This window comes from Perissodus microlepis, chromosome 11 (assembly GCF_051167445.1).
Source record: "Perissodus microlepis isolate ML-2025 ecotype Zambia chromosome 11, ASM5116744v1, whole genome shotgun sequence".
NCBI lineage: Eukaryota > Metazoa > Chordata > Actinopteri > Cichliformes > Cichlidae > Perissodus > Perissodus microlepis.
Window position 1 is genome coordinate 9,153,579 of NC_140471.1, and position 25,928 is coordinate 9,179,506.

A 25,928-nucleotide genomic window follows, 5' to 3' on the forward strand; every position below is an offset into this window, starting at 1 on the left:
CATTTTTGTCCTCACGATAAACTGGTCAGTCCGGCCAGCAGATCACGTGCTGCGTGGTCTCATTTGAAGTAATTTCTTCTTTGTCTTCTTCTGGCAACCCATTTAATTGGAGCAAGGAGTTGTACTGCCCTCTAGTGGAAAAGAATGTAATTGTTCTGCCCGTTACTCACCGCTCGCTTAGAGTAGCTTCTTGGATGGGAAGCTTAAAGCTGTAATATTTACTTAACCAAAAAAAAAAAAAAAAAAAGAGGGCGGATCGTATTGACACAGGAAAGAGAAACAAGTTTGTTTAAGACCACTGAAAACTTTTATCTGCATTTGTTGTCTGCTGGACGTTGCTCTGGAAGGAGAAAGCTTTGGTGTTCTATCCTATTCAGAGGAGACAACGCTGTGAAAATATATTGAAAGCTTGAATAAATATATTGAAAAGTAGAAAAGGGAGAACAGTTTAAATTACTACATAATTTTTATATTAATAAATATGAAAGAATAGTTTCACAGTGGACTCTCCATCGTGCACACTAAAACAATAAATATCATGTAAGACAAGGTTAAGTCACTCCATAATATGGTCCATACACCCAAAATCCAGTCCATTTATGAGGTAAGATGGAAAAATATGTTTATTCAGCAAAATTACAATGAAATTGAATACTTAAAATGACTTTTGGATTTTTATGCACTACTTAAATGTACTTAATTTCTCTCCTTTCCTTTAAAATACCTGATATTCTGTAATACTAATAAATAAGTCATGAACTTTATAAAATTACTTGTGCACTACTTAAAATTAAATAAAATAATTTCTGTTTCCTGTAAAAACCTGACTTCTCACCCCATTATTCCAGTGTACGTGCCTTTAAGTTATTGCAGTCAAATAACTACACCGAAATTAAAAATAAAATACACTGAAATGCAGTTTAATTGCAGGGGAATTATGCCACTAGTCTCCGATGAGGATAAAGGACTCCATCGTGACACATTAAAAAAGCAATATATTTGACCTTACTATGAAATAAATGTGTTTTATGTCAGATGCAGCTACAGGGGATGATTGAGAGCAACCTTTGCAATCAAAGAGCCTTTAATCTGGGACAAAACGTAACAGCCGCAGACAGGTTGTTTGTGTGTGCCTCACTTTAGTGCAAAAGCTGCACTCAGAAAAGGTGCTTTGTGAGGCTGAACAGCGAGCAATCACACAGGGAATGAATATCCCAAAGTTCAAGTGGGTCAAGAGAAAAATCAAAAAGCTGACTTCAGTCTTCTGCTCAGTTGCTTCCCTCTAGCTCCAGTCCAGGACCCAGATTCGGGAGCTGTTTGTCCTCACTTTGATCCTTAGGCTGGTAAATCATATTCTGGTAAATTGTATTGTCCACCGGGGTTAGGATTTTGCTTGGTGGCTTGTTGGGGCATGGAGGGCCCTGCTGTGATGAGAGCAGTGGCTTTTGAGAGTCTCTGTGTCCTGAAACAGGTTTATATGTTTCTTCATAGTTGCCAGTCTCTGCACCCCTTTTCAGCAGGTGTGTGTAGACAAGGGTGTCATCAATCTCTTCGTACACATGGCACTCATCATCTTTACAAGTCCCCAGCACTTCTGGGGATTCGTATCCTGGTAAGAAGTTGATGCCATTTGGATTATAGACAGCAACTTCATAATTGCCTTTCTTCTTCTTCTTCTTCTTTTTCTTGTTCTTCCTTTTTGGCGGGAAAAAAAGAGAAGATTGGGATTATTTTTAAGCTGTTTTTTTCAGCTATTGATGGGTCATCCCCTTTGAAAACACACTAAATAATAGAAATACTCACCTAATCATTACAACTAGCACTATGACAGAAATGACCAGCAGAGTAGCCACTACACCCAGGATGATGTTTAAAAGTGCTATAGAGGAGAAACAATTAACTTGGTTAACATTTGGATCACATTTTCAACTGTGCAGTGGTTGTAAAAAAAGAATTCAACAATAAACAGAATTGCTGAAGCTGGAAAATCACTCAATTATTGTTTATACTCCTGAGTGTGAAGCTACACTACAGCCTCATATTCCTGTGGTGCTTTACACCAGATGCTAAAGTTATCAAGCTGATGTGATCTGGTCACAGTGCTGCAGTACGTTTTGTCATAAACCAAAGTCTTGGAAAAATCTGGACCTAGTGATGACGAGGTTTTACCCAGACCATCAAGCCTCCAGCTGTTGGGCAAGTTTGAAATACCTTCCTAACCTGTTTGCTCTGGGGAGTCATGCTCAAACATGGTGTTGTGACCTGCCCAGGGTGTACCCTGAACTGCATAAGTGGAAGAAAACGTAACATTTGGGGCCTTGTTGTGGTCATCACTTCAAACATCTTCTACATTATGCAATGACAGAGCTTTATGCAAATAGCGATTAAAGCAGTTTTAGATTTCCAAAAGCAAATATTTTCCCTGGGAGTAACTCGGAATAACATTTCATTTATTTATTGTTAATGAAACTGCAAACTATGAATGAGTGAGTGCTTATAACATACAGACCTTTTGAACGGGGTGGGTAAGCAGACACCTTGAGGGTGAAGGTGAGTCCAGGAGAATCAGCAGGTGCTCTCTCCATCTCGCAGTTCCTCAGCGTGAGCAAAAAGTCTCCCTGGTTCTGGAGCGGCTGTGTCTCATTTAGCCCCAGAACCGATGTCACCCTGCCTTTCTGGTGGTACTCCACTGCTACTTCCTTCTTCACACAATCTGGCTGTGTGAGGTTTAGAAACTGAACATCAACCCCGTGTTTGTCTGGGACCTGAAAGTACCACTCCATGGTGTCGTCATCAGGAAAACTCTCTGGGTAGTCCGGTGAGAGCAGCTCTGAGGAAGAGGTCCCTTTTGGTAAGGTCAGAGAAATTCGGGCAAGAGCTACAACACACACACATAAAAAAATTAATTAAAATTAAAACAAAAATTGTTACATGAAACTGTCATTTTGGATGAAACACAAAACAATGAATGTAAACTCACACTTGATTTTTTCCCGCACAGTCACATCAAACTTGTCATTTTGCAGCTTCTGCTCTGCTGGGACGTCCACAGAAAAGCTGCCGCTTTTCAAAACCTGAGCACTGCTGATGGTGCCACTTCTGCAGTACTTCCCCACAGCCACATTGCCTGTAGACTGGAAGGCCTGGAGGGTGTAGGTGTGTCTGTCTGGACATTTCTCAGATGGATTGATCTGTTTAAGACCCGTGTTAGTGAAATCTATTTGGAAAGCTTTTGGCGCTGCGGCCGCTAGATTCCAGGTAAACGTGCGGTTAAAACGCAGCACATCAGTCGAGCTGAAGTCCGTCTGGATGATGTGACCACTGCATGACTCCGTGGTGCAATCTGAAAAGAGAAAATGAATCCACCCATGCTGTGTTAGTCCACTCAGGACATTCAGTCTCACTGATAAAATAATCAGATATCACACAGACACTTACTTATACGCCGTACAATTTCTATACTGAATACATCTTGAGGTCTGGAGCATTCAAGCTCCACTGACACAGTACTTCCACTGAATGAGTTCAGAGATTCACCATTGCATTTTTTAATAATCGATCCTGTACACACTTGGCAACCTTTGACTTTATTATTATTTCTGATGTTTATAGTGGCTCCTGGTTCAGCAGTGAGAGTCAACTTCTGGGCCCCTGGAAGCACACAGAGAGTTATAGTGAGCAAAGGGATAAACATGTGTGACCTGTGTCATATTTGGAAATAAGACAGTGAAATTACCATTTAGATGAGATTAAATTCACAAATACAACTAACTGCAGTGACAGATGAAGCCTACAGCTTGTCTCCTCCCATAACTAAGCAGCTCTGTATTGTGGAACAAGGTAGATTCCAGATTAGAGATTAAGAGGTATAAAATCACTGCGTACTAACTAATCAGTACTCCAGTGAATAGCTTCACCATTCAATGAAGATTTGTTGGAATCTAAAATCTAAAGTCTTTGTGTTTCCCTGATGAGCATAAGTAATGAATACAAATTATTACATGCAGCTTTACTCTTTAGTTTTTTTTTATGCCAGCAAACATTTTTTCAAAATTGATTATATGATCATAAAACAGGACACCTACACTGTATTTGCTGACCTCTCACCAAATTTCTATGTATACACAGAGTCTGCACCTGATAGAATAAAAAATCTACCATGGGGCTGATTGTCACAAGGTATAAAACACACACACACACACACACACACACACACACACACACAAAAAAAACACAAAAAAATTAATTAAAATTAAAACAAAAATAGTTACATTTTAAAAGAAATACAAAACAGTGAATGTAACTAAACTCACACTTGATTTTTTCCCGCACAGTCACATCAAACTTGTCATTTTGCAGCTTCTGCTCTGCTGGGACGTCCACAGAAAAGCTGCCGCTTTTCAAAACCTGAGCACTGCTGGTGGTGCCACTTCTGCAGTACTGCTCCACAGCCACATTGCCCGTAGACTGGAAGGCCTGGAGGGTGTAGGTGTGTCTGTCTGGACATTTCTCAGATGGATTGATCTGTTTAAGACCCGTGTTAGTGAAATCTATTTGGAAAGCTTTTGGCGCTGCGGCCTCTAGATTCCAGGTAAACGTGCGGTTAAAACGCAGCACATCAGTCGAGCTGAAGTCAGTCTGGATGATGTGACCACTGCATGACTCCGTGGTGCAAGCTGAAAAGAGAAAATGAATCCACCCATGCTGTGTTAGTCCACTCAGGACATTCAGTCTCACTGATAAAATAATCAGATATCACACAGACACTTACTTATACGCCGTACAATTTCTATACTGAATACATCTTGAGGTCTGGAGCATTTCAATTCCACAGTACTTCCTTTTAAATAATTCAGAGATTCACCATTGCATTTTTTAATAAGCGATCCTGTACACACTTGGCAACCTTTGACTTTATTATTATTTCTGATGATTATGGTGGCTCCTGGTTCAGAAGTGAGAGTCAACTTCTGGGCCCCTGGAAGCACACAGAGAGTTATAGTGAGCAAAGGGATAAACATGTTGGGTCCTGTATTATATCTTGAAATAACAGAGTGAAATTACCATTTCGATGAGATAAAATTCACAAATACGACTAAATGCAGTGACAGATGATTTCTCCTATAACTAAGCAGCTCTGCATTGTGGAACAACTTAGATTCCAGATAAGAGATCAAGAGGTAGAAAATCACTGCAGTACTTCGGTAAATAGCTTCACCATTCCTGGAAGATCATTTGGGTCTCTGTGGGAAGAATGGATGGCATCTAAAGTATTTGTATTTCCCTAATGAGGATCAGTAATTTGTTATTGCAGCAAATTGTTATTGTTCTATAGTCATCATTATATGATCATAAAACAGGACACCTACACTTTATTTGCTGACCTCTTACCAAATATCTATGTATGCACCGAGTCAGCACCTGAGAGAATAAAAGAAATCTATTATGGGGCTGATTGTCACAAGGTATGGAGTAGGTTGTCCTTGTAGTTATCAACGGGGTTTCAGTAAAAAAAAAAGAAAAAAGAAAAAGTGAGTTAAAAAAGAATAACAACAACCTTGTATTTAAGCTGTGAATATGAACCAGTGATAATTACTATGAATTATGTATGTATTATATATGAGAAATCTGCAGTGCTTTAACAACCTTTATTAAAGACACAATAAAAACTGAAGACAGATTCCACATCCATGATTTTGAATTGATGTTTCATTGATATTTTGAAAAAGCCCGATGTTCTGTATATTTGTTTAAACAGACTTTTGGTGCAAGATTTTCCAACTGATAAACCGAATTCAATACCAGGAATTCAATACCAGGAATTCAATATGAATAGGGTTCCACAGGACATGTGGACCAGCTTAAGTCTACCTTACTACTAAAAGAAGTGCAAACTGTGCTTTGCATTGTCATAGGAATGCTTGTACGTATTATGCCATGTATTATTTTGGTTAATTAGAATGTGTATAAAATGTTGTTAGATTTGATTGTAATCTCTTTTATATTGCTCTTTAACATGAACCAAGAATGCCTGTTCAATCAGCTTCATGAGAATAATTGGCAGCTATTCGTTATTCTGGTTAATAAAACTCTTTTATCAAGGAGTGCACTCTTAGTGCTGCTGTTTATATCTAAGGTGATGGCTGCACATTAGAGCTCTGTAACTTTAAACTGGATACATTTAAGTATAAAGTCTCCTGCCCCACAGCCTAACAAAGGAGATGTGAAAATTGCTTCAGTTTCTCAGCAGATCAAGGTGAAATTAAATTGATTGATTGAACAGGTATTCTCTGTGTCCTCTGTTCTAATAATTACAACTCTAGCAGTACCCCCCTCCCAAACACTAATACCTTCTTCAGATCAAACAAAATTTATGTCAAGCGTTTGTGTTACCTTTGTGCTGCAAAATTTTTCATTAGTGCTGCTATCATCTTAAATATATTAATAAAAGTTTCTGGAGGTCATCCAAGGTCCACCAGCCCCTTTCTTTACTGTGAAAAGGTTGTGAAACATAAACCAGTATTGTATACATATATATATATAAAACAATCGCGACCTTAAAACATGTTGTAGATGAGAGAAGCAGTGAAAACACGTCGCTTCCAGCCAGAGAAACTCGGGGCATAACCGGCTGTGTTTTAGTTTTTAATCTGTCAGCTCCGGACTCTGTGAGAGTAAAGATTAACTATAAAAACATAATGCTTTAGGATCATACTTTAATGCGTATAAAACAATAACAATAAAATAATTCATTATTAAGTTGCGTTTTAGAATCTGTATATTTCTGCTGTTCATCAGGGAAACACAAAGACTTTGGAAGCCATTAAAAACAAAAGTCTCATGTCCACACTCAGAGGTCTCAGAGATCTTCCGGGAAATGCTGCGCTATTTTCTCGAAAACTGATCAGTCAGTGATGATTCATACCCACTGATCTCCTGTTGACCACTATCGCTGTGGACTCGTTATATGTCCATGGTATAATTAACGATTTACCGAAAACAGCCGTACTCAGTATCACCTGACACTAGTGTCAGTATTTAACGGACAGGTCCACCACCTCACCAACATTTCACACCAAATCTCTCCCACTGGTTCATATTTAAGTTTCAGGTTACCTGACACGGTGGAGACAGTGAATGTAAGAAGTAAAATCCACAGAAGGGCCGCGCCTGTTGATACGGACATGCTGCCCTACAGTGACGCTCTGAAACTTTCAATCCTGGGGTGTTAACTGAAGCTCAGCTAGTTGTTGTTGACTCCTAATTGTAAAAGTGTGCCAGCAAGGAGGGAGTGTTTACGCAAGGTAAAGATTAAAGGCGCGGTCAGGAGGACCATATTGGCAGGTACAGATGCGTTAGGACAGCCCTGTAGCCCATGTAAAAAAAAAAAAAAAAAAAAAATCCTGAAAAGTATCATGGAGAATTTTTTAAAAAGAAGCTAATGTACGAGAACTGTTTCCTGAAACGACATCTCACCCTTAATCACGTCATTTCAATAAAGATGTCACGATTTAATATCGCACTGTTATAGAGCCTTAGTTAATGTGAGCAGGACGCCTAACACCTGTGGCTGTCTTCTGTTTCTTGTGAAGTTGTGCTTTTAATAGATCGTTGAGTGCAAAACAGTAACCCAAAGGATATATTGAGGTATTTGCTGAATAAGAAATTGATAACTATAAATATGGTTACTCCCAATTGGAAAGATTTACAATGTGGAAACATAAATGATCTTTGAGCTTTTTAAAATTATATTATGAAGAAGTCCCCCCCCCCCTAAATGATAAACAGCCTTGTGTGGTTGCTCAACTGTGAGGAAAAACCCTGACTTTTAGTTTCTCTTCACAGGACAAACAGGTTAGTCAGGATGTGTTACAGTATCTCAGTAACCGTACATAAGGTACATGCTGCTCAACCCATTTCCGAGAGGCACAGAGACAAATGGAAACCTTTGAGTGGCAAATGGCATTTTATTTGTAAGTTTGGTGTAAAACTTTCACACTATTTCCCAGCATTGTTAATGTATCCCAGTTTGTCTAGATTCTAAAATGCAACTTAATAATGAATTATTTTATTGTTATTGTTCTATACGCATTAAAGTATGCTCATAAAACATTATGTTTTAATAGTTAGTCTTTACTCTCACAGAGTCCACAGCTGACAGATTATAAACTAAAACAGAGCCTGTTATGTTCTGAGTTTCTCCGGCTTGAAGTGCTGTGTTTTCACTGCTTCTCTCATCCACAACATGTTTTAAGCTCATTGTAGATTCATTACTGGGGCTATTCTAGGAAGCTGGTTTAGCTAACAAGTCCAAGTTTGTTATTCCCGAGATGAGGGAAACTCGGGTTTTCAGTTCCAGAAAGAGGGTTAAACTTTAACTCTGAGCCAGTTACCAGGGTAACAGAGTCTGAACCTAACCTCCTCACTGCCAGGTTTTCTTCAGCCAACTCCTCGTTCAACAAGAGAGAGAAAGCGAAGAGAAACTGGCAAGAATCGACATGTCAGAGTCAACCATAGCTTCTGCTTTGTCCACATTCATTGACGATATTTTTGTGAAAGCTGTAAGATTATGTTTTTCGTGATTTTCTAGTTGAATACAATGTGTTTGTGTGTGACTGTCAGTGCAAAGGAAGAGTTAGGTAGGTGAAGAGAGCTGCACTTACAGTATCTACACCTGTGTGGCAAATGTCTGGTAAAGATATAGATAATGAAATGTAATTATTACTAAAATATACATAATAAAAAATGAAAGCTGAAATTGATTCAGTTTAGTAATTTTGTCTGTTCTTATAAAGGCCCTGAATGCTGTGATATATACAGTACATGATGTGGAAATAATTTTCACACAGGTCTTAAAGTAGTTAAATCACTGCTGATTGTCTGGTTGTTTATATTTTCAAATGTTTTTGTGTGTCTGTAGCTCTGTTTGATGACAATTTGGACCCACATGTAGTTTATTCTCCTGCCTTCTCTTTTGTACCTCTTCAAGCGGTTGGCCAAGGCTGTGAGTCTTTGCTTGGCAGTTTCCAAGGCCTCAGGTATGGACAGCTTGCTGTACTTCTTAGGCACCTTCTTTGACGCACCATTCTGCAGCTCCGATAGTTGGCTAACCTCCCTCAGTGCTATTTTGATCTTGCCCTCTAGTCTTCTTCTCCATGGAGGGTACTGCTCCTTGTGGCTGTTCAACTTGTAGACAAGCATCTCACTGATCACTGCTGCCGTGGTCTAGATCAGCTTGTTAGTCTCTGTAATGGCGGCGGTAGGTATCGTCTGTAGTGCTGCATTCACATCATCTAGTAGATCTTCTGAGGATACTTCACGTTGTCTTGGTAACTGGCTATGGAGGATGCAGGTTTCCATGATTCTATCTTTGAGGTCAGTTCCTCTCATTCTCAACAATCCTTCTTCTATCGCACTTGGGGCTTGGCATCCAATCTTGGGTGGGGGTGATGATATCTCCCCCCTGACCTGTCGTCCTGGCTCCCCCTTGCCGTAGGATGTGTGTTGTACCTCGTTAATCTGTAGCGGTGTACTGTATAAAATAGAACTATATATGCCAGATGTGGTGTGATGCTTGTGTGATTTTTAACAGGACCCTACAAAACTTTAGAGTAGTCATGTTACTTTACCAAATGTTTGGTGGCTAGCTGTGCAGTTCCTGCTGTAAATGGGTTCACTCTTAAGATTCAGAAATCTAAGTGATAAGAAGCCTAACATGGGTGGACTTGCTTATTAACACAAATCCAAATATTTCATACTTTGAGAGAAACTTACGGTTATTTTATATTCATTTCTTTGCAATGCAGATTTTTCGATCATAAACAATTAGAAGTCAAGTCTTTAATTGGCTTTTCTCAGTCTTTGATGGCCTTAATAGACCAAATTATTAAAACAGATGAGCAACCAGCAAGAAAAGCTTCAAAAAATCTGCATGATCAATTTCAGTGACGGTGTCAGAGATCAGACATTGAGGATCAGGCTAAGAGATTTGATCAGTGGCAATCCACAGTGGACAATTTGTAAGGTGAGAGCTGAAGTGATCAGGTGGATGGCACAGTATGAGAATCAGACTTTTAGGTCCAGATATAGTTAGAATATCACAGTTTCTGCAGATATGCAAGCCTCTTCTGAAAGAGTTGATTGTAGAAGATCAGAACATGCTGAACTTGTCAATTTTGAAAGCCCACGATTAGAGTTGGTCATTAAGGCATTAAATGGTAAATGGCCTGTATTTGTATAGCGCTTTACTAGTCCCTAAGGACCCCAAATCGCTTTACACATCCAGTCATCCACCCATTCACACACACTGGTGATGGCAAGCTACATTGTAGCCACAGCCACCCTGGGGCGCACTGACAGAGGCGAGGCTGCCAGACACTGGCGCCACCGGGCCCTCTGACCACCACCAGTAGGCAACGGGTGAAGTGTCTTGCCCAGGGACACAACGACCAAGACTGTCCAAGAGTTGGGCGTTCGTCTTGTAATCGGAAGGTTGCCGGTTCGAGCCCTGGCTCCGACAGTCTCGGTCGTTGTGTCCTTGGGCAAGACACTTCACCCGTTGCCTACTGGTGGTGGTCAGAGGGCCCGGTGGCGCCTGTGTCCGGCAGCCTCGCCTCTGTCGGCGGCCGGCAGAGGCGCTCTCCACCCCTCCACCCCAGGGCGGCTGTGGCTACACTGTAGCTTGCCATCACCAGTGTGCGAATGTGTGTGTGAATGGGTGGATGATTGTGTATAGTGTAAAGCGCTTTGGGGTCCTTAGGACCAAGTAAAGCGCTATACAAATACAGACCATTTACCATTTACAGAGGGACTATCGAGAGCATCCTGAGCAGTTGCATCACTGTCTGGTACGGTAACTGCAATTTATCGGATCGCAATACACTTCAATGGATAGTGAGAACTTCTCCCCCTATGCCAGTCTGGAAAAAACACAACTGGAACACAAAACAACTGAACTGGAAGGAAAAACTGGAAAAATGATGCTCACAGATGGAGAGTAGGATCAACCAAATGGCAAGAAATAACTCAGAGCTCATTAAAAGCAAGACCTGCAGCGCACGCTTTAAGAAATCCAGAGAAGAAATCAGCAGTTAGAAGACATGCACAAAGAAGTACAACAGAGAAATGCAGACATGCACAAGGCAAATCTAATACAGGACACAACATGTAAAGAACTGAAAGAAAAGCTTGAAGAAAAACAAGCAACTTTAGATGAAGTGGAACAAAGATGCCAGAAACTTGACAAGTACCACCAAAGCTTTCAGCCAAATGCGTACTCGCTCTCTTGCATTCAGATCAGGCAATGAGATGGAGTACAAAGCTGCGAAATATGGACTGACGAAAGCCATTATAGCAGCTAAGAGGCAGTACAGAGAGAAGCAGGATGGCTTCTATTCTTCTGCTGAACCCAGGTGGATGTGGCAAGGCCTGCAGCACATCACAGATTATAGGGCCACCACCAATGCCATCAACTCTGCAGGTGGTCTGCCAGATGATCTCAACGTGTTTTCCACCTGCTTTGAGACCCCCAGACCTCCCAGACCTCCCAGACCTCCCAGACCTTCCAGTCCTCCCATACCCGCCAGACCTCCTAGATCTCCCAGACCTCCAAGACCTTCCAGAACCCCCAGATCACCTGACCCTCTCTCCTGCCAGCGGTCTCAATAGACCAAGTACACAAGGTCCTGAGGAAGATCAACCTCCGCAAGGCAGCAGGACCAGACAACATCCCTGGACGAGCCCTTAGAGCATGTGCTAACGAGCTGGCTGATGTTCTCACCTCCATCTTCAGAGCATTGTTCCCACATGCTTCAAGACCACAACTATCATCCTTGTCCCCAAGAATAGCCCAGCCACCTGCCTAAACGACTACAGACCTGTTGCACTCACTCCAATCATTGCAAAGTGATTTTGAGAGAGTGGTGATGGCCTACATTAAGAGCAATATTGCACACACTCTGGATCCCCTGCAGTATGCCCACCGGCCCAACAGGTCCACGTCGGACGGCATTGCTGCTGCCCTTCACTATTCCTTCTACCACCTGGAAAGTAATGACTCCTACATCAGGGTACTCTTTGTTGACTACAGCTCCACCTTCAACACACTCACAAACTCATCCACAAACTGTCTACACTCGACCTGCACCCCACCCTCTGTGACTGGCTACAGGACTTTTTGACTGGCAGGCCTCAGTCTGTCAGGATCGGCAACAGGACCTCAGTCAGCATTATCACAAACACTGGCGCACCACAGGGTTGCATCCTCAGTCCCATCCTCTACACCCTGTTCACCCACGACTGTGTTGCCTCCAACAAAGACAACATCATACTGAAGTTGGCGGATGACACTGCAGTGATTGGTCGCATCACTGGTGGGGACGCGGCGGCTTACAGGAGAGAGGTGGCCGGTCTGGTGTCATGGTGTGAGGACAACAACCTTACCCTTAAGCGTAATAAAACAAAGGAGATGATAGTGGACATGAGGAAGAAGAAGAGGCCTCACCAGCCGATGTGTATCCGGGAGAGTGAACTGGAGAGGGTGAGCAGGTTTAGGTACCTGGGCGTCCATATCAATGAGGACCTCACCTGGACACGGAACACCACACAGCTGGTCAGAAACGCTCAGCAGGGGCTGCATTTCCTGAGGAGGCTGAGGAAATTTGGTATGTTGGCCAAGGTCCTCAGTAGCTTTTACAGCTGCACTGTGGAGAGCACATTAACCAGCTGCATCACTGCATGGTACGCCAGCACTACTGCTATGGACCGCAAACGCCTGCAGAGAGTGATAACAACTGCGGAGATCATCAGGACTCCACTGCCTTCTCTGCTGAGCATCTACCATCACAGTCCAGAGGAGAGCTGCCTCCATCCTTAAAGACCCCACACACCCTCAACACGGATTGTTCACACGTATGCCCTCGAGACGAAGGTTTATAAGTGTGAAATCCAGAACATCCAGACTCAACAACTCCTTCTTTCCCACTGCTATCAGACTCCTGAACAGCTGACCTACCTCAACTGCAATTTGCATATCAGGACACTTTGCACACTAAGTTCATTTTGCACATTAAGCTACTTTGTACATCCATCTACATCGACATCTGCATACCTCACTTGTCTTCACTTACTTATTTTTGTACTTATTTATTTATCTTTCATTATTTCTATCCTTATTTTTTTAATTTTTATTTATCTTAATATCTTATCTTATTTTTATCCTTATTTATTTTGTTCCTTTAACCCTTACTTAACTGGCATTTGTGTACTGACAGCAAAGCAAGAATTTCATTGCACAGAAAAATTTTATTTCTTCTGTATCCATGACAATGAACACTTTGAATCTTGAATCTTGAGAAACAATCGATGAGTTGAAAACCCTCAACCTGGAGGAAAAAGCGCACATAGCCAGATGATGGAAGCCATGATTGTTTGATGGAAAAGTGCCTGAAAAAGCAGAAAAATGCTTCCGTTTCTTCCGGAGGAGGAACACTGCTGCTTCCTCACCTGATGTAGCCTCTTCTTCCTCCACCTCTGTTCCATCTTAATTTTCAGCTCTCCTCTGCCCTCTCTCCCTGTATCTTCTTACACCTCTAAAGCCTCCTCACATCTGAAGTGCCTGCATTTTGGGCCCTTAAATAATTCCATACAGCTCATCCTACGAGCCGTGACAAAAAAAGCAATATATTTGACCTTACTAAGAAATAAACATGTTTTATGTCAAATTCAGCTGCTGATATATGCAAGTAAATGTGTGCAGTTATTGTTGCACCTCGCTGTGATCAACACGGGCTGTTGTGATCCAAGGTAACGGGTTTGTTTGTCCTCACAACAAACACTGAAATATGTCTGTATGAACACAGACAAAAATCTTTGACTACTAACACATCAGTCGGATCAAATGCTTGATTTCAGTTTGCATCTGTTCCTGTAACACAAATGACTGAAAACAACTTTAAAAATGCTATAAAATGCAGCATACTGCATGTGTAACAGCAGCCTCTATATATTTTAACTAAAAATCACAAAAAAGAGACACCTACCATGTAAAATAGCACACCGTAGCTTCTGTACTAACTAATCTATTTACAAAATATCACAAATGGAAAATGTTAATTGCCTGAAAGCAACAGAAGACCTCTTTATAATAACTAAAACCTGTATACAGGAAATGATTATTTGCAACTTTCGCAATAAAAGAGCCTTTAATCTGAGACAAAACGTTGTAACAGCTCCAGAGGCTGTTTGTGTGTGCCTCACTTTAGTGCAAAAGCTGCACTCAACAGAAAAGGTGCTTTGTGAGGCTGAACAGCGAGTAATCACACAGGGAATGAATAGCCCAAAGTTCAAATGGGTCCAGAGAAAAATCAAAAAGCTGAGTTCAGTCTTCTGCTCTGTTGCTGCCCTCTAGCTCCAGTCGAAGCCCCAGATTCAGGGGCTGTTCGTCCTCACTTTGAGCCTTAGAAAGTGTATAAAATGTTGTTAGACTTGATTGTAATCCCTTTTATATTGCTCTTTAACACGCACCCAGAATGCCTGTTCAATCAGCTTTAAAGTTTAAATGTATCCAGTTTTAAGAGTCTAATATGCAGCCTTCACTTAAGAAATAAACAAGAGCAGTGAGAAGGCACTCAGCATAAAATGATTAACTGGAATTAAAGTGGTTATTTAAAGCTCTGTGCACTAAATCGCAAGATTTGCAGCATTAATTATACCTTCCTATTTACAACAGTGTTGCATTTAAGTGCTATGTTTTCTATATTCTTTACAGATTTTTACTCGTCATAATATCTCTGGTGTAGGTGGCACTGTGTATGAAAAGCGTACTGTGTAGCACCCCTTTTTACATTAGTTGGATTCTGCCAAAACCACAGGCCCTCGCTACAAAGCATGTTCACCAAACCCAGGGTATCGATCGGTTTTCTGGATTCACTTACCCTAACAATGGCGCTCAAGATAGTCAGTCACGGGAATCTGAATGAAAGCGATGGTAGAGTGTCATGGATCATATGACCTTTTTTTTCCAGAGAAAATGATCCCTATGAGTGTCATCCACCCCAATCAGAGACTTTAGATGACATCATGATGGTGATCAGAGTTCACTAAAAACCCAAAATGTGACACTGTTATAAAAAGTGCACGAGACTAATTTGCAGGTATTCGTTATTCTGGTTGATAAAATTTTTTCATCAATGAGTGCACTTTTAGTGCTGCTGTTTATATCTAAAGTGATGGCTGCACATTAGAGCTCTGTAACTTTAAACTGGATACATTTAAGTATAAAGTCTCCTGCCCCACAGCCTAACAAAGGAGATGTGAAAATTGCTTCAATTTGTCAGCAGATCAAAGTGAAATGAATTTGATTGATTGAACAGGTATTCTCTGTGTCCTCTGTTCTAATAACTACAACTCTAGCAGTGTAGAAGAGACTAAGCAGCAGAACTATAATAGCAAAATTTTATACATTTTTAAATCCCCAAATTAATATAAACACCGGTGACCTGAGTGAAGTTGCCCCCCCCACGTTTTTCAGTTCAAACAAAATTGATGTCAAATGTTTGTGTTACGTTTGTGCTGCTATCATGTTAAATATGTTAATAAAGGTTTCTAGAGGTCATCCAAGGTCAACCAGCCCCTTTCTTTACTGTGAAAAGGTTGTGAAACATAAACCAGTACTGGATTTTTTTTTTTTTTATCATGATCACACCCTTTAAAAGTAAAAAAAAACATGTTAACTTATAAGAATTAATAAGGAATATAAATTCTGTCAGAGAAAAAAAAACTTTATTTCACTTCTCCAAATCGAAAGGAGCCAGTTGAGGTGGTTCGGGCATCTGACAAGGATGCCTCCTGGGAGTCTCCCGAGTGAGGTGTTTCGGGCATGTCCCACTGGGAGGCAGACCCATGGCATGCTGGAGAGATTATATCTCTTGGCTGGCCTGGGGACACCTTGGTGTTTCCCTGGATAAGTTGGAGGAGGTGGCCATGTGTTCTGTCTGCTTGCCTACCTGTTTAGTATATATGTATATGTATATTCTCAGTTTAGTTAGTTAGCTAGTTAGTTTTGTATTTCTGGTGTTCAGCAATAAAGCTGCCTTTTGAGTTATTTTGAGTTGATCTTATCACCTGACTAAATGTCTGTCGATGCATGTCTCCACAACCAAACAAAATTATTTAACAATGCAGATCATTAGTAAAGCAAATGCAGTGGTTATATGCATTTTTGAGTCACATTACTCCCAAGAGCATTTTGTGGAAGAATGTTGCCTTGCAACATTAAATTACCTGGGAACATCAAATCTAAAGTCAGAGTGGACTACAACTATGACCAAAACAAGCCTTAAGTTTGGCAGTGGTAAATATCGTATATGAAAAGAAATAGGGGCTAACTTCCTGTTGTATACAGCTCCATGGATGCAATTTCCTATTTTAGTTTAAAAATACTTTGGACTGATCTGACTCACTCTCCACTGAGCGTAAGAATGACATCCTGTAGCAATTGTGGAGGAGTAGCTTCAGGTCTGGCCTCTATTCAGTGCTGTCTGGATGAAGGGCTAGTGCCCGTCTGCTTTGAAAGCAACAATGACATTGGTGGTCTGTGGAGGTTTAAGGTGGGTTAGACAACATACAGATCAGACTTTGTTTTGCTTTGACAGAAGTTTTTCTCTATTCATGGCTTCCTCTGCAGGATAATCCAGCACCAGACAGGGCCAGTATCTACTTTTCTGTCATAATCCACTCTTCTGTATTCAGTTGGCACAACTTAACGTATCACCTAGTTTTCAAAAGAAAAATGCCTTTTTTAATACTGATATATATATATAAATGGGGCATACCTGCACTGTTATCAACAACCTGCTTCTGTCTTTCTATTGTCCAGACCAAAGTCTTGCAGGTGAAACAGAAGTCAGATTTTTCTCATTCAGGCAAGTGCTGTTGAAACAGAGAACAAGGATGGCAAGAAAGAGAAGCACATTTGATGATCTGTATTGGACATTACTGCTACCCCAACAAGCCTCTTCATGACTTTCCAGGTAACCCTTGTGTGCAGGCTATCAATAAACTACATGCAGATTTGATGTAGTTTTATAGAGTTTTGCTGTACCAATAGAAAGAGGAAGTAATGACATTTAATAACCCATGTTTGACATTCTTTAACCATGTGTCATGGGCCTGAGTCTGTCGAATCAGGGCTTTTGTATTAATAACTATTGTCTTGTGTTCTGGTTATGTATTCTGTGAATGTTTTCCTACTTAGAGTTAGGTTTTGTGTTTCCTCTCTTTAGTGCCAAGTCATCCCTGCCCATGTGTTTCCGCTGTTCGCTGTCTGCGTATATTTCCTGTTTTACTTTATAGGTCCACGTCTCTTGTCTCATCATGTCAATTAGGATCAGCTGTACCTCCCTCCTGTTTTGCCATTCCCCATTCCCCTCTGTGTGTATTTATAGTGTGTGCTCGATGTCGGTTCATCTGCGTTAGTTGGTGTTTCTCCGCTTCTCTCTGCCTTCAACCCATCTTTCTCCCTCTATATTGATTGTTCTGGGTTTATACGTTTTCTCCAGTTTAGGTCGTTGTCTTAGTGCTGTCCTTACCACCCTCGTTTCTGTTTGTACATCACTCAATGTAAATAAAATGCTCACTCGCATCAAGCCAGTGCCTGCATTTTGGGTCCTTTTCTTCCACACACGACACGACTGCTGCCGCAGCCGTGACACTATGTCTGTCATGGAAACAGAAAGGACGATTGTGTCTTATTTTCTTCAGGCATTGGAAGTTTCCAGAGAAAGTATTTCACCAGCAGAGACTACAAGACTCTTGAAGAGTGGAGGAATAAAAAGGTCATAGTGATTATAATTGGAAACTCTAGAGCTGACATAGCAGTGGAACTGGGTAGAGTCACCAAGCAGGTTGGACTGAGATTAATTGATTCCTCATTTAACATTTTTTTTAATTAATATTAATTTACCAAAAAATTCATTCAATTAAATTAAATTCTGACATTTCTGGACCTGAACCCATACCACCAAAACATACAGGTTATAAATGCATAATTTACCTATTAGTGGCTCAGACGCTATCAATATGATGAGAATTACATTTTTTTTTTTAAATATACCAAGAATCAGAGCAATGGTGCACAATGATTAATTTCGTCCTAGGTTTACCTGAGCACCTGAAGGGGAGCCTGGATTCTGAACAGACTTGGGGATAATGGGATTCCCACTGATTTTAACATGGAAAACTCTAAAGAAAACTCTTCCCTTTGTTTTTTTTCTGTAGTCTGGGAGAGAGACGGCTAAACAAAAAAAAAACTGATCACGCTCTGTACAATCTAAAGCCAAAGCGCAGGTATTGTGCACTTTATATTTGTAGTACAGTAGGCAGACTCCCTTGAATCTTGTGTTGAGAAAGTCTTTATTACTATTTTTATGACTTTATTGCATTTGTTCCTATCAGATATTTTGGTCAAACAACTTGCCCTCATGATTGCATGACTGTAAAGCCAGTAAATAAATTGTTTTCATCATATCACAAGGGCAACATTTAACTTTCCATTTCAGCCAATATCCAACATTAAATGATGAGCTTCCCAATCACATCCTCTCTGGAACAGTCCAGGTGAAACCCAACATCCACAGATTTCAAGGTTCCAGAGTGGAGTTTGATGGTAGGTCTGGAATTACCCACTTTTCTTCACCTTCATAGAGAACCGTAAAAATGACTGAAATGGACCTGTGTCTTTCAGGTGTTTGCTACAGGTTGCTGGTTTTCCTTTCCATTCATGGCTTCACAGGTGGTCTCAGTGTCTAACAACAAAGCATCTCTGTTCAAATCTGTGTTTCCTCTTGAGCTCTGGGAAACAAAAAGAGAAGAGGGTTAGGAAGGCGGCAGGTGCGGGGTATCCTAGCAGAGGTGGAACTGACTGATAGCGCTTGCTGGTGATCGGCGTGAATCTCGCTTTGAGGGAGAGGTGGTGGTAGTCCAGGGGAGTAGTGGAAAGGCTGGCAGACCTGAGTTCCGCTGTGTCCAAGGTGGTGAGTGAGGCTGGAGGGCAGGCAGGTGAGGGTCCTTGTATTCCTTATGAATATGAAGATAATCCAAGGCGAGCTGGGGTTGAGGGTGATGACAACGAAGGTCCAGGAAATCTGAAGCACATGAAACCAAGGTTAGCAATGAAAAAGTGGCAAGAGCGTAAAAAGCCGTAGAGTCAATACCAACGTGAGGTCGTTGACGAACTGGCAGTGAAGGAGCGTCTGAGGGGACCTTAAATCCTCAACCTCAGCCCCGAATCAGTCTCAGGTGTGCAGGACTGCAGCAGGGAGATGGCTCCGCCCAGGGGTGGAGACCAAGGAACTCAGGTGCCTGATAGCACTTTCCAGGCGAGTCTCCAGATCCTGACACCCAGGAGTTCATGGACAGGGTTAAAATCTACTTGACTAAAAAATGATGAAGAAAAAAAGATCTGATTAGTATTTTAAAAGTGTAATAGTTGGTAATGCTTTTGCATGAAATAACATGAGATTTGGAAATTGACTTATTACTAAAATATATTAGTAATCGGTACAATGATTTAATTACTTCAAAGGCCAGTGTGGCACCCTCAGAGAGACATGACTCCATTCTCCTTTTGGCAACTTTGTTCTCCTCAGTTCAGGTTTGGAGTTTACAGGCAGCATAGCATATCATCAGCAAACATTGCTCTCACGTCTCAGACACTGTTTTTTCCTTTTCTGTGCTTACTGATAATAATAATAATGATAACTTTATTTATAAAGCACTTTTAAACAAAGTGCTGTACAACTAAAGAGATAAATAAAATAAAAGGGATACATAGCAATACAGGTAAAAGACACAATACAAGTTAAAAATTGGTGAATAAATGTGTCTTCAACTTAGTTTTAAAAACCTCCACAGAGCACGCCTGCTGAGTATCTTGAGGGAGGTTGTTCCACAGAAACGGGGCACCAAAAGAAAAAGCACGCTCTCCAATTGTCTTTTTTCTGGCTCTAGAAACTTTTAGAAGGCCAGAGTCCTGAGATCGTAGAGAATGAGATGGAACATAAAGGTGTAAAAGGTCGGAGAGGTATGAAGGTGCCAATCCGTTTAAAGCCTTGTGAGCAGCATGACCTTAAAATCTGCTCCAACCTGACAAGGTAGCCAATGCAGAGATCTCAGAACAGGAGCAATGTGCTCAAATTTCCCAGTTCTTGTTAAAATGCTGTGATGACATCACACGTCTGAACTTTGACCTCCTGAAGCTAGTGAACTACAAAAATTAACTAGAAATGTGTCAAAAAATAAAACACAATTAAATAAGAATAGTCTTTAGAGATTCTCCCAATGATTCAGAAGATTTAAGTTTAGTTCGCTTTTGCAAGAGAACTACAATGTTTTGATAATTGGGTGACAGGTTTTCTTATTTGTGTGTAGAGTTTTGCAAAAATAGCCAATAGTTACAAAAAATGTGCTTAAGCAATCAGAAAAAACTGTAATAGTCCCTGTTCACTCTATGCTGTGTGTGTGTGTGTGTCTGTGTGTGTGTGTGTGTGTGTGTGTGTGCGTGTGTGTGTGTGTGTGTGTGTGTGTGTCCTAAATTAAAGGTAAAAACATACACTCTGACACACAGATGCAAATATAAGTCATCTTTATTTATATAGCACATTTAAAAGACATCAAGTGTCGGCCAAAGTGCTGAACAGAGGGATAATATGGTGAAAAGAATTAAAATAGATAAGATGAAAACATTATAGAAACATTGAGACATCCGTATATGTTTGTAAAAAAATATGTGTACATGCAAATATGCACATACATATACAAAAATGTACACATTCACGCACAAGCACACATATGTGAACTTAAAATACACGTACACGTGTCTGCACATGCAAACATCATCCAATGAGATAAAAAACCAGAATAGCAGAAACACAATAACAGAGGTGTCAGAGAGATCCTTGGAAAATAGGAAGGGCTTCAGATTGGATTTGAAGACTTCCAAGGATGAAGAGGATTTTATGAAAGGGGGACGACTGTTTCGGGGCAGCAATGGAGAAAGCTGTCACCTCTAGATTTGAACTGGGAGCGTGGAACTAATGACAGCATCTGACTGGAGGAGCGCAGAGTTCGAGTGGGGCGGTGTGGGCTAAGAAGATCTGAAATGTAACCTGGAGCCATAATAACAAACGCACACGCATGCGTCTTCAGCATTACTGGGTTTCTGCAGCTCCTGGTTTCCTGTTTAATACATTCACACAAGCAATCTATGAATCTATGAATCGGTTCCACAATGTTTGCAGTCACTTTATAAAAGGTGTAAAAAGGCAGTCACTGATCAGCACTATAACATTTTGACAATAAATTGTATTTGAATAAAACTGTTTCCTGCAGCGTAAATACGTCTCTGTACCTGAATAGAACTAAAGATTTTTCTCATAGGGTTAATGACACGTCTACCAACTATTTCATGTCCACATTACTGCTGAGAGTTACTCCAAAAACTTCCTTTAGTGGCTCTTCATCAGAATATTTACTTAGTTGTTGACATGAAAATCAGTCATTGTGTATTTTGAACACCTAAACTTCAGTGTGATGCCATTATCCTGCCAAACAACATAAAAGTCTCTAAAAAGGTAAGTATGGAGCAGCATCCTTTTTTATGGAAGAGGAAGGAAAAGTCATATTTATTATTATTCTCATATTACACAGACTGTGCTGACTGAACAGGCTCAGGCTGAAGCAGTGCAGATCCTGGCCTATTTTCAAGTACCATTAAAGTTATCACGTGTATAAATCTCTCCATTAGATGTCAGTAGACGGCAGATTGCAGTCAGTGCAGTCACTTTTCTTATCCCTCCTGATTCAAGAGCATAAAGCGATCTACGTTAGCTCTGGTAATTCTGACGGTCGTTCGGTAAATCTTTGTTTAATCTCTTTATTTGCTTTTTGGAGAAGTGAAGGTACAAAAACCTCTTCAATGAAATTTGCTTTGGTGGACAGAAAACAACCGTTGTAGACTGTTTGCGGTTACCTTTTATAAGTATTGAATTTTCAAAAGTGAAGTCAGTTCTTCTGACCAGGTTCAGACCAGGATGAACACAAGTATGATACTGAACCCACTAGAGAACTGGTCCCAGCTGTGGGTTCACCTCCTCCTGCTGAACTCATAGGACAGACTCTAATGTAGCATCACGTTCATCGGTCACTCCTGACCTCCTGTGAAGCATGACAAATGTGTAATTAATGACTTAATTATTTGGGGTATTATTGCTATAAAAATAATATTAATAGTATTATTATTATTGTGCTTTAGGCTCCACTGATAACGCAGAGGTCTCTTCTTCCTCTGGGCTGTTTAAAGGGCCAGTTTATCCAAAGCTGTGTATATACCAACTGCTGTCAGGCTTCAGATGTCTGCATTAGTCCACAGTCCACTGTTTTGTAAGCCATTGCTTTACTGCAAAAGTTCCCATCTACTGTAAAGAAATGGAGATAAGCAGGCACATAATATGAAAAGGCATGCTGTAGGTTGACTTTGTCTTTTCTGATCCATCGGTTTGTGTGGCTCTTTTCACAGGAGGGACCTAACCCACACTTTATTTACTTATATGATAAGTTTAGTGGAATGTAGTGCAAAATACACAGTGTTTACTTTTAATTTAACAACATGAAGCTGCATCAAGTTTCCATGGTGACTGCTCAAGAAATTCTGCATTCATAAATAAACATCAGACTGTCAAAAGAGCTCATCTGTGCGAGACCACCGAGCTGAGAGCATTTTCAAGTCGAGATCCCCCCGTACGCCATCGTTGGAGAGCAGTTAAAGTTTTTCTGTGATTTGAAAACGTCTAAATGGAATCAAGTCAAGGAATCTATAAACCTATCAGGGTATGTGAAGTTTTTGCTTTTACTGCATTTCAATAATATGAAGAATTTGATGTCGTTTTAAAAGTTGACAAACTGAGAATCATTTTAAGTAACAATGACTAAATTGCTATTTCTTTGACAGGTGTTGTTCAACACACCGATTTATGAAACTGCTGTAAAGATCTGCTGGTATCTTCCGGGCTACAGGACTCAGGTTAGACCCAGATTCATGCAAACCAAAGCTGACAGAAAACATCAGGTCATTTCTGAGGACCTGAGAGTGGTGGTGCTTAAATGTCTCCTTTACTTTTAGATTGCGATTATGACGGAGTTTCTCAGACTTCAGCAGGAAGATCTAATTCCACCGAACCTCACTGCTGAAGATCTGAGAGATCTTTTGGTGGAGAAGAGCAGGGAGACACTCAGAGAGCAGTGAGTTACTGTCACACCTGAAAGTCTGTTTGTGATGACGTGTAAATGCTGAGAGAAAACCTCTGCTTTGCTTTCTTTTGAAGGCTGTGGGAGTTTGAATTAGAGGATTTTGAAGAAGAGGAAGCCAAACCTCTTCTAAGGCTGGTAAGACGAGAAAACCCACAAGACTTTTTTTTTCATTATGTTCACATAACCTTTAAACATAAGCGCACTGTAAATGTGTTTTCTGTTTCAGGTGTGGGCGGTGAACGTCAGCAATAAAATGAGGGACGTTGAATTTGAAGCCAGGATGCTTCTTCAGTTCCCAGAGGCCGTACCTCCTAAATTTCAGTGAGTCACATGTAATATACAGTTATTAACCCTGTAAGACCCAACCCATCAAAAAACAGCCCGAAAATTCAGATTCTTTGGAGCTGAGATGTTTATTAACCCTTTAAACAAAAGCCACAAATTAGTTCTTTGCTATGTCATGTTGTGTATGATTTACTTTTATTATGTATTTATTTTTTGTATCACATTTGATACACTGGGTGTTTTTGGCAACTTTTTGTTAACGACAATGTTAACTTTAGACTAAAAAAAGAGTTTTGTCCACAACATTTAGAAATGATAGCAAGTATTGATCATGTTGATGAGATCGAGGTCTCAGAAACTCATGTATGATACAAAGGCGGTTACAGGGTTAACAGTCCAGCTACAGTGTTTCAATATTTAAATGATGCTTTGAATATGTTTAAAAGATAACACTTATCATGTTTTTCTACAGAGCACCTAAACTCCTCAGCGTGGTGAAGGATTACGTTGAAATCCTGAAAAAGAAGCAGCAGGAACAGCATAACAGCAAACTGCTCACCGCGCAGGAGGTAGTGATCGAGGTAGTTCCCCGCGTTCTCCAGGGCTTCTGGGAGCTTCCTCCTCGTCCCCTCCTAAACATGGCCTCCCAGAGTCTAAGTATCCTCTCCACAAGTGTCACCAAGGCCACTTTAGATCGTGTCTCCAAGAGCCTCACGGCGATGGAAACACAGGCCATCTTCACCCGCTCCATCCGAGACGATATGGTCGACAGCATCCTGACGGAGATTAGACAGAAATTTCCTGAAGAAATTCTGTCTATCAAAGTTGCAAACTTTGCGCCAGTGTTGCTGAAGACCATTGCTGATGTAGCAAGGATCCGGATATGTGAAATCTTTGAGCCCCCTTCAAGTCCTGATGTGAAGAGCACAAATGGAGAGCGCTCCTCTGACGGCCTTTCAATGGCAAATGATCCACCAGCCGAAGGAGCTCTGTCAGAAAGTTTTCCAGAGCCTGACGTTCCCTGTGAGGAACTTCTTACTGAAAGGGCATCCAGTCTGAGTACTCAAGACCTTATGATCGAAGGAGCTCTGTCAGAAAGTGTTCCAGAGCCCGACGTTCCCTGTGAGGAACTTCTTTCTGAAAGGGCATCCAGTCTGAGTACTCAAGACCTTACGATCGAAGGAGCTCTGTCAGAAAGTGTTCCAGAGCCCGACGTTCCCTGTGAGGAACCCTATGCCGAGTCCAAATCCTGTGTTGAAGGCGAAGATCATAAGATCAAAGGATCTTGTTCGGAAATTGGGCCACTTCCTGATGTTCCCTTTGAACATCCCTTTCCTGAACCTGAAGCCAGCATGAAGTCCAAAGACCGTCACATCAAGAAGAAGAAAAAGGGCTTCTTCAAAAGACTGAGAAGTCTGTTCTGCTGCTGTTGCAGACAAAAAGACACCGAATGACACTGAAGCTGTGACCCAGTATTGGTGTTGCAGTAACTGTAAATATGTAAATATGTTCCTTGATGATTGTTGTTCATGTTTTTGGGGGTTTCTTTAGTTTTCAGTGGGCTGGGTGATTTTTCTCCTCTGTGTTCTTTACTTAATTCTTGTTCATAGTTCCTGATTTGTTTTCCTAGTTCTTGTTTCTTAGTTTTTAGTTTCTTGAGTCCACCTGAGTTTCCAGCAATAAAAGCTGCTGATTCAAGTTTCATTCCACGTAAGAGTCCTGTGTTTGGGTCCTGCTACCTGCCTGTCACAGCACACCATGACAGAAACTTTATAAACTCATTCATATTTCTACACGAGTCTCCAGCTATGTTAAAGATTTTTTTCTTTCAAACATTTGTAAGAATCTCTTATGGTTCTCAAAATACTTCCATAAGTCCAGTAAGTGTAGTCCAGTAACATATTGATGGTATTATTTTTAATAATTATTTTTAATACAATTATTTATTATTTTTAATGCAATTTGAACTGAAACTGGTATATAAAATGTATTTCCTGTCGAAAATGCAGTGTGAATGCTAATAGCTGAATAGTTTGAGTTGAATTTTTATAATTGCTGAAATCTATGGTGAAAAACATGTTACAGTTTTTGCCCGTTGCTTGAACACATTTTGCAAAACTTCGCTCATTGTGCCAAAACTCTAAACACAAGTAAACATGACACAACAAAATATACCATTCACATCTGTGCCAAACTGAAACTCTGCTGTCAAAACCTAACATTCCTCTGTCAAAATGTAACTCTGTTGACAAAATGACACATACTTGCATCATATGCAGATCAGATCAGGGGGAACACACTAGTCTACTTTATATAAAACACTGCAGTCTTTGATTTTC

At 40.7% G+C, this 25,928-nt stretch overlaps 2 protein-coding genes and 1 pseudogene across 2 annotated transcripts; 2 read left to right on the forward strand and 1 right to left on the reverse strand.

The window, feature by feature from the left end:
- Nucleotides 1-511: 511 nt before the first annotated feature.
- LOC146377225 (uncharacterized) lies at nt 512-7,283 on the reverse strand. The gene is made up of 8 exons (XM_084945119.1): nt 7,117-7,283; nt 4,772-4,978; nt 4,314-4,676; nt 3,439-3,651; nt 2,981-3,343; nt 2,510-2,878; nt 1,804-1,879; nt 512-1,695 (listed from the first exon to the last, which is right to left on the reverse strand). The coding sequence occupies exons 1-8, from the start codon at nt 7,184-7,186 to the stop codon at nt 1,269-1,271; spliced, it is 2,088 nt and encodes a 695-aa protein (XP_084801245.1). The 5' UTR covers nt 7,187-7,283; the 3' UTR covers nt 512-1,268.
- A 9,195-nt stretch (nt 7,284-16,478) lies between these two features.
- Nucleotides 16,479-18,391, forward strand: LOC146377226 (flavin-containing monooxygenase 5-like; annotated as a pseudogene).
- Nucleotides 18,392-22,742: 4,351 nt separating this feature from the next.
- LOC146377227 (uncharacterized) lies at nt 22,743-25,293 on the forward strand. The gene is made up of 6 exons (XM_084944177.1): nt 22,743-22,884; nt 23,006-23,077; nt 23,177-23,295; nt 23,379-23,439; nt 23,531-23,625; nt 24,062-25,293. The coding sequence occupies exons 1-6, from the start codon at nt 22,849-22,851 to the stop codon at nt 25,041-25,043; spliced, it is 1,365 nt and encodes a 454-aa protein (XP_084800303.1). The 5' UTR covers nt 22,743-22,848; the 3' UTR covers nt 25,044-25,293.
- Nucleotides 25,294-25,928: the final 635 nt, after the last annotated feature.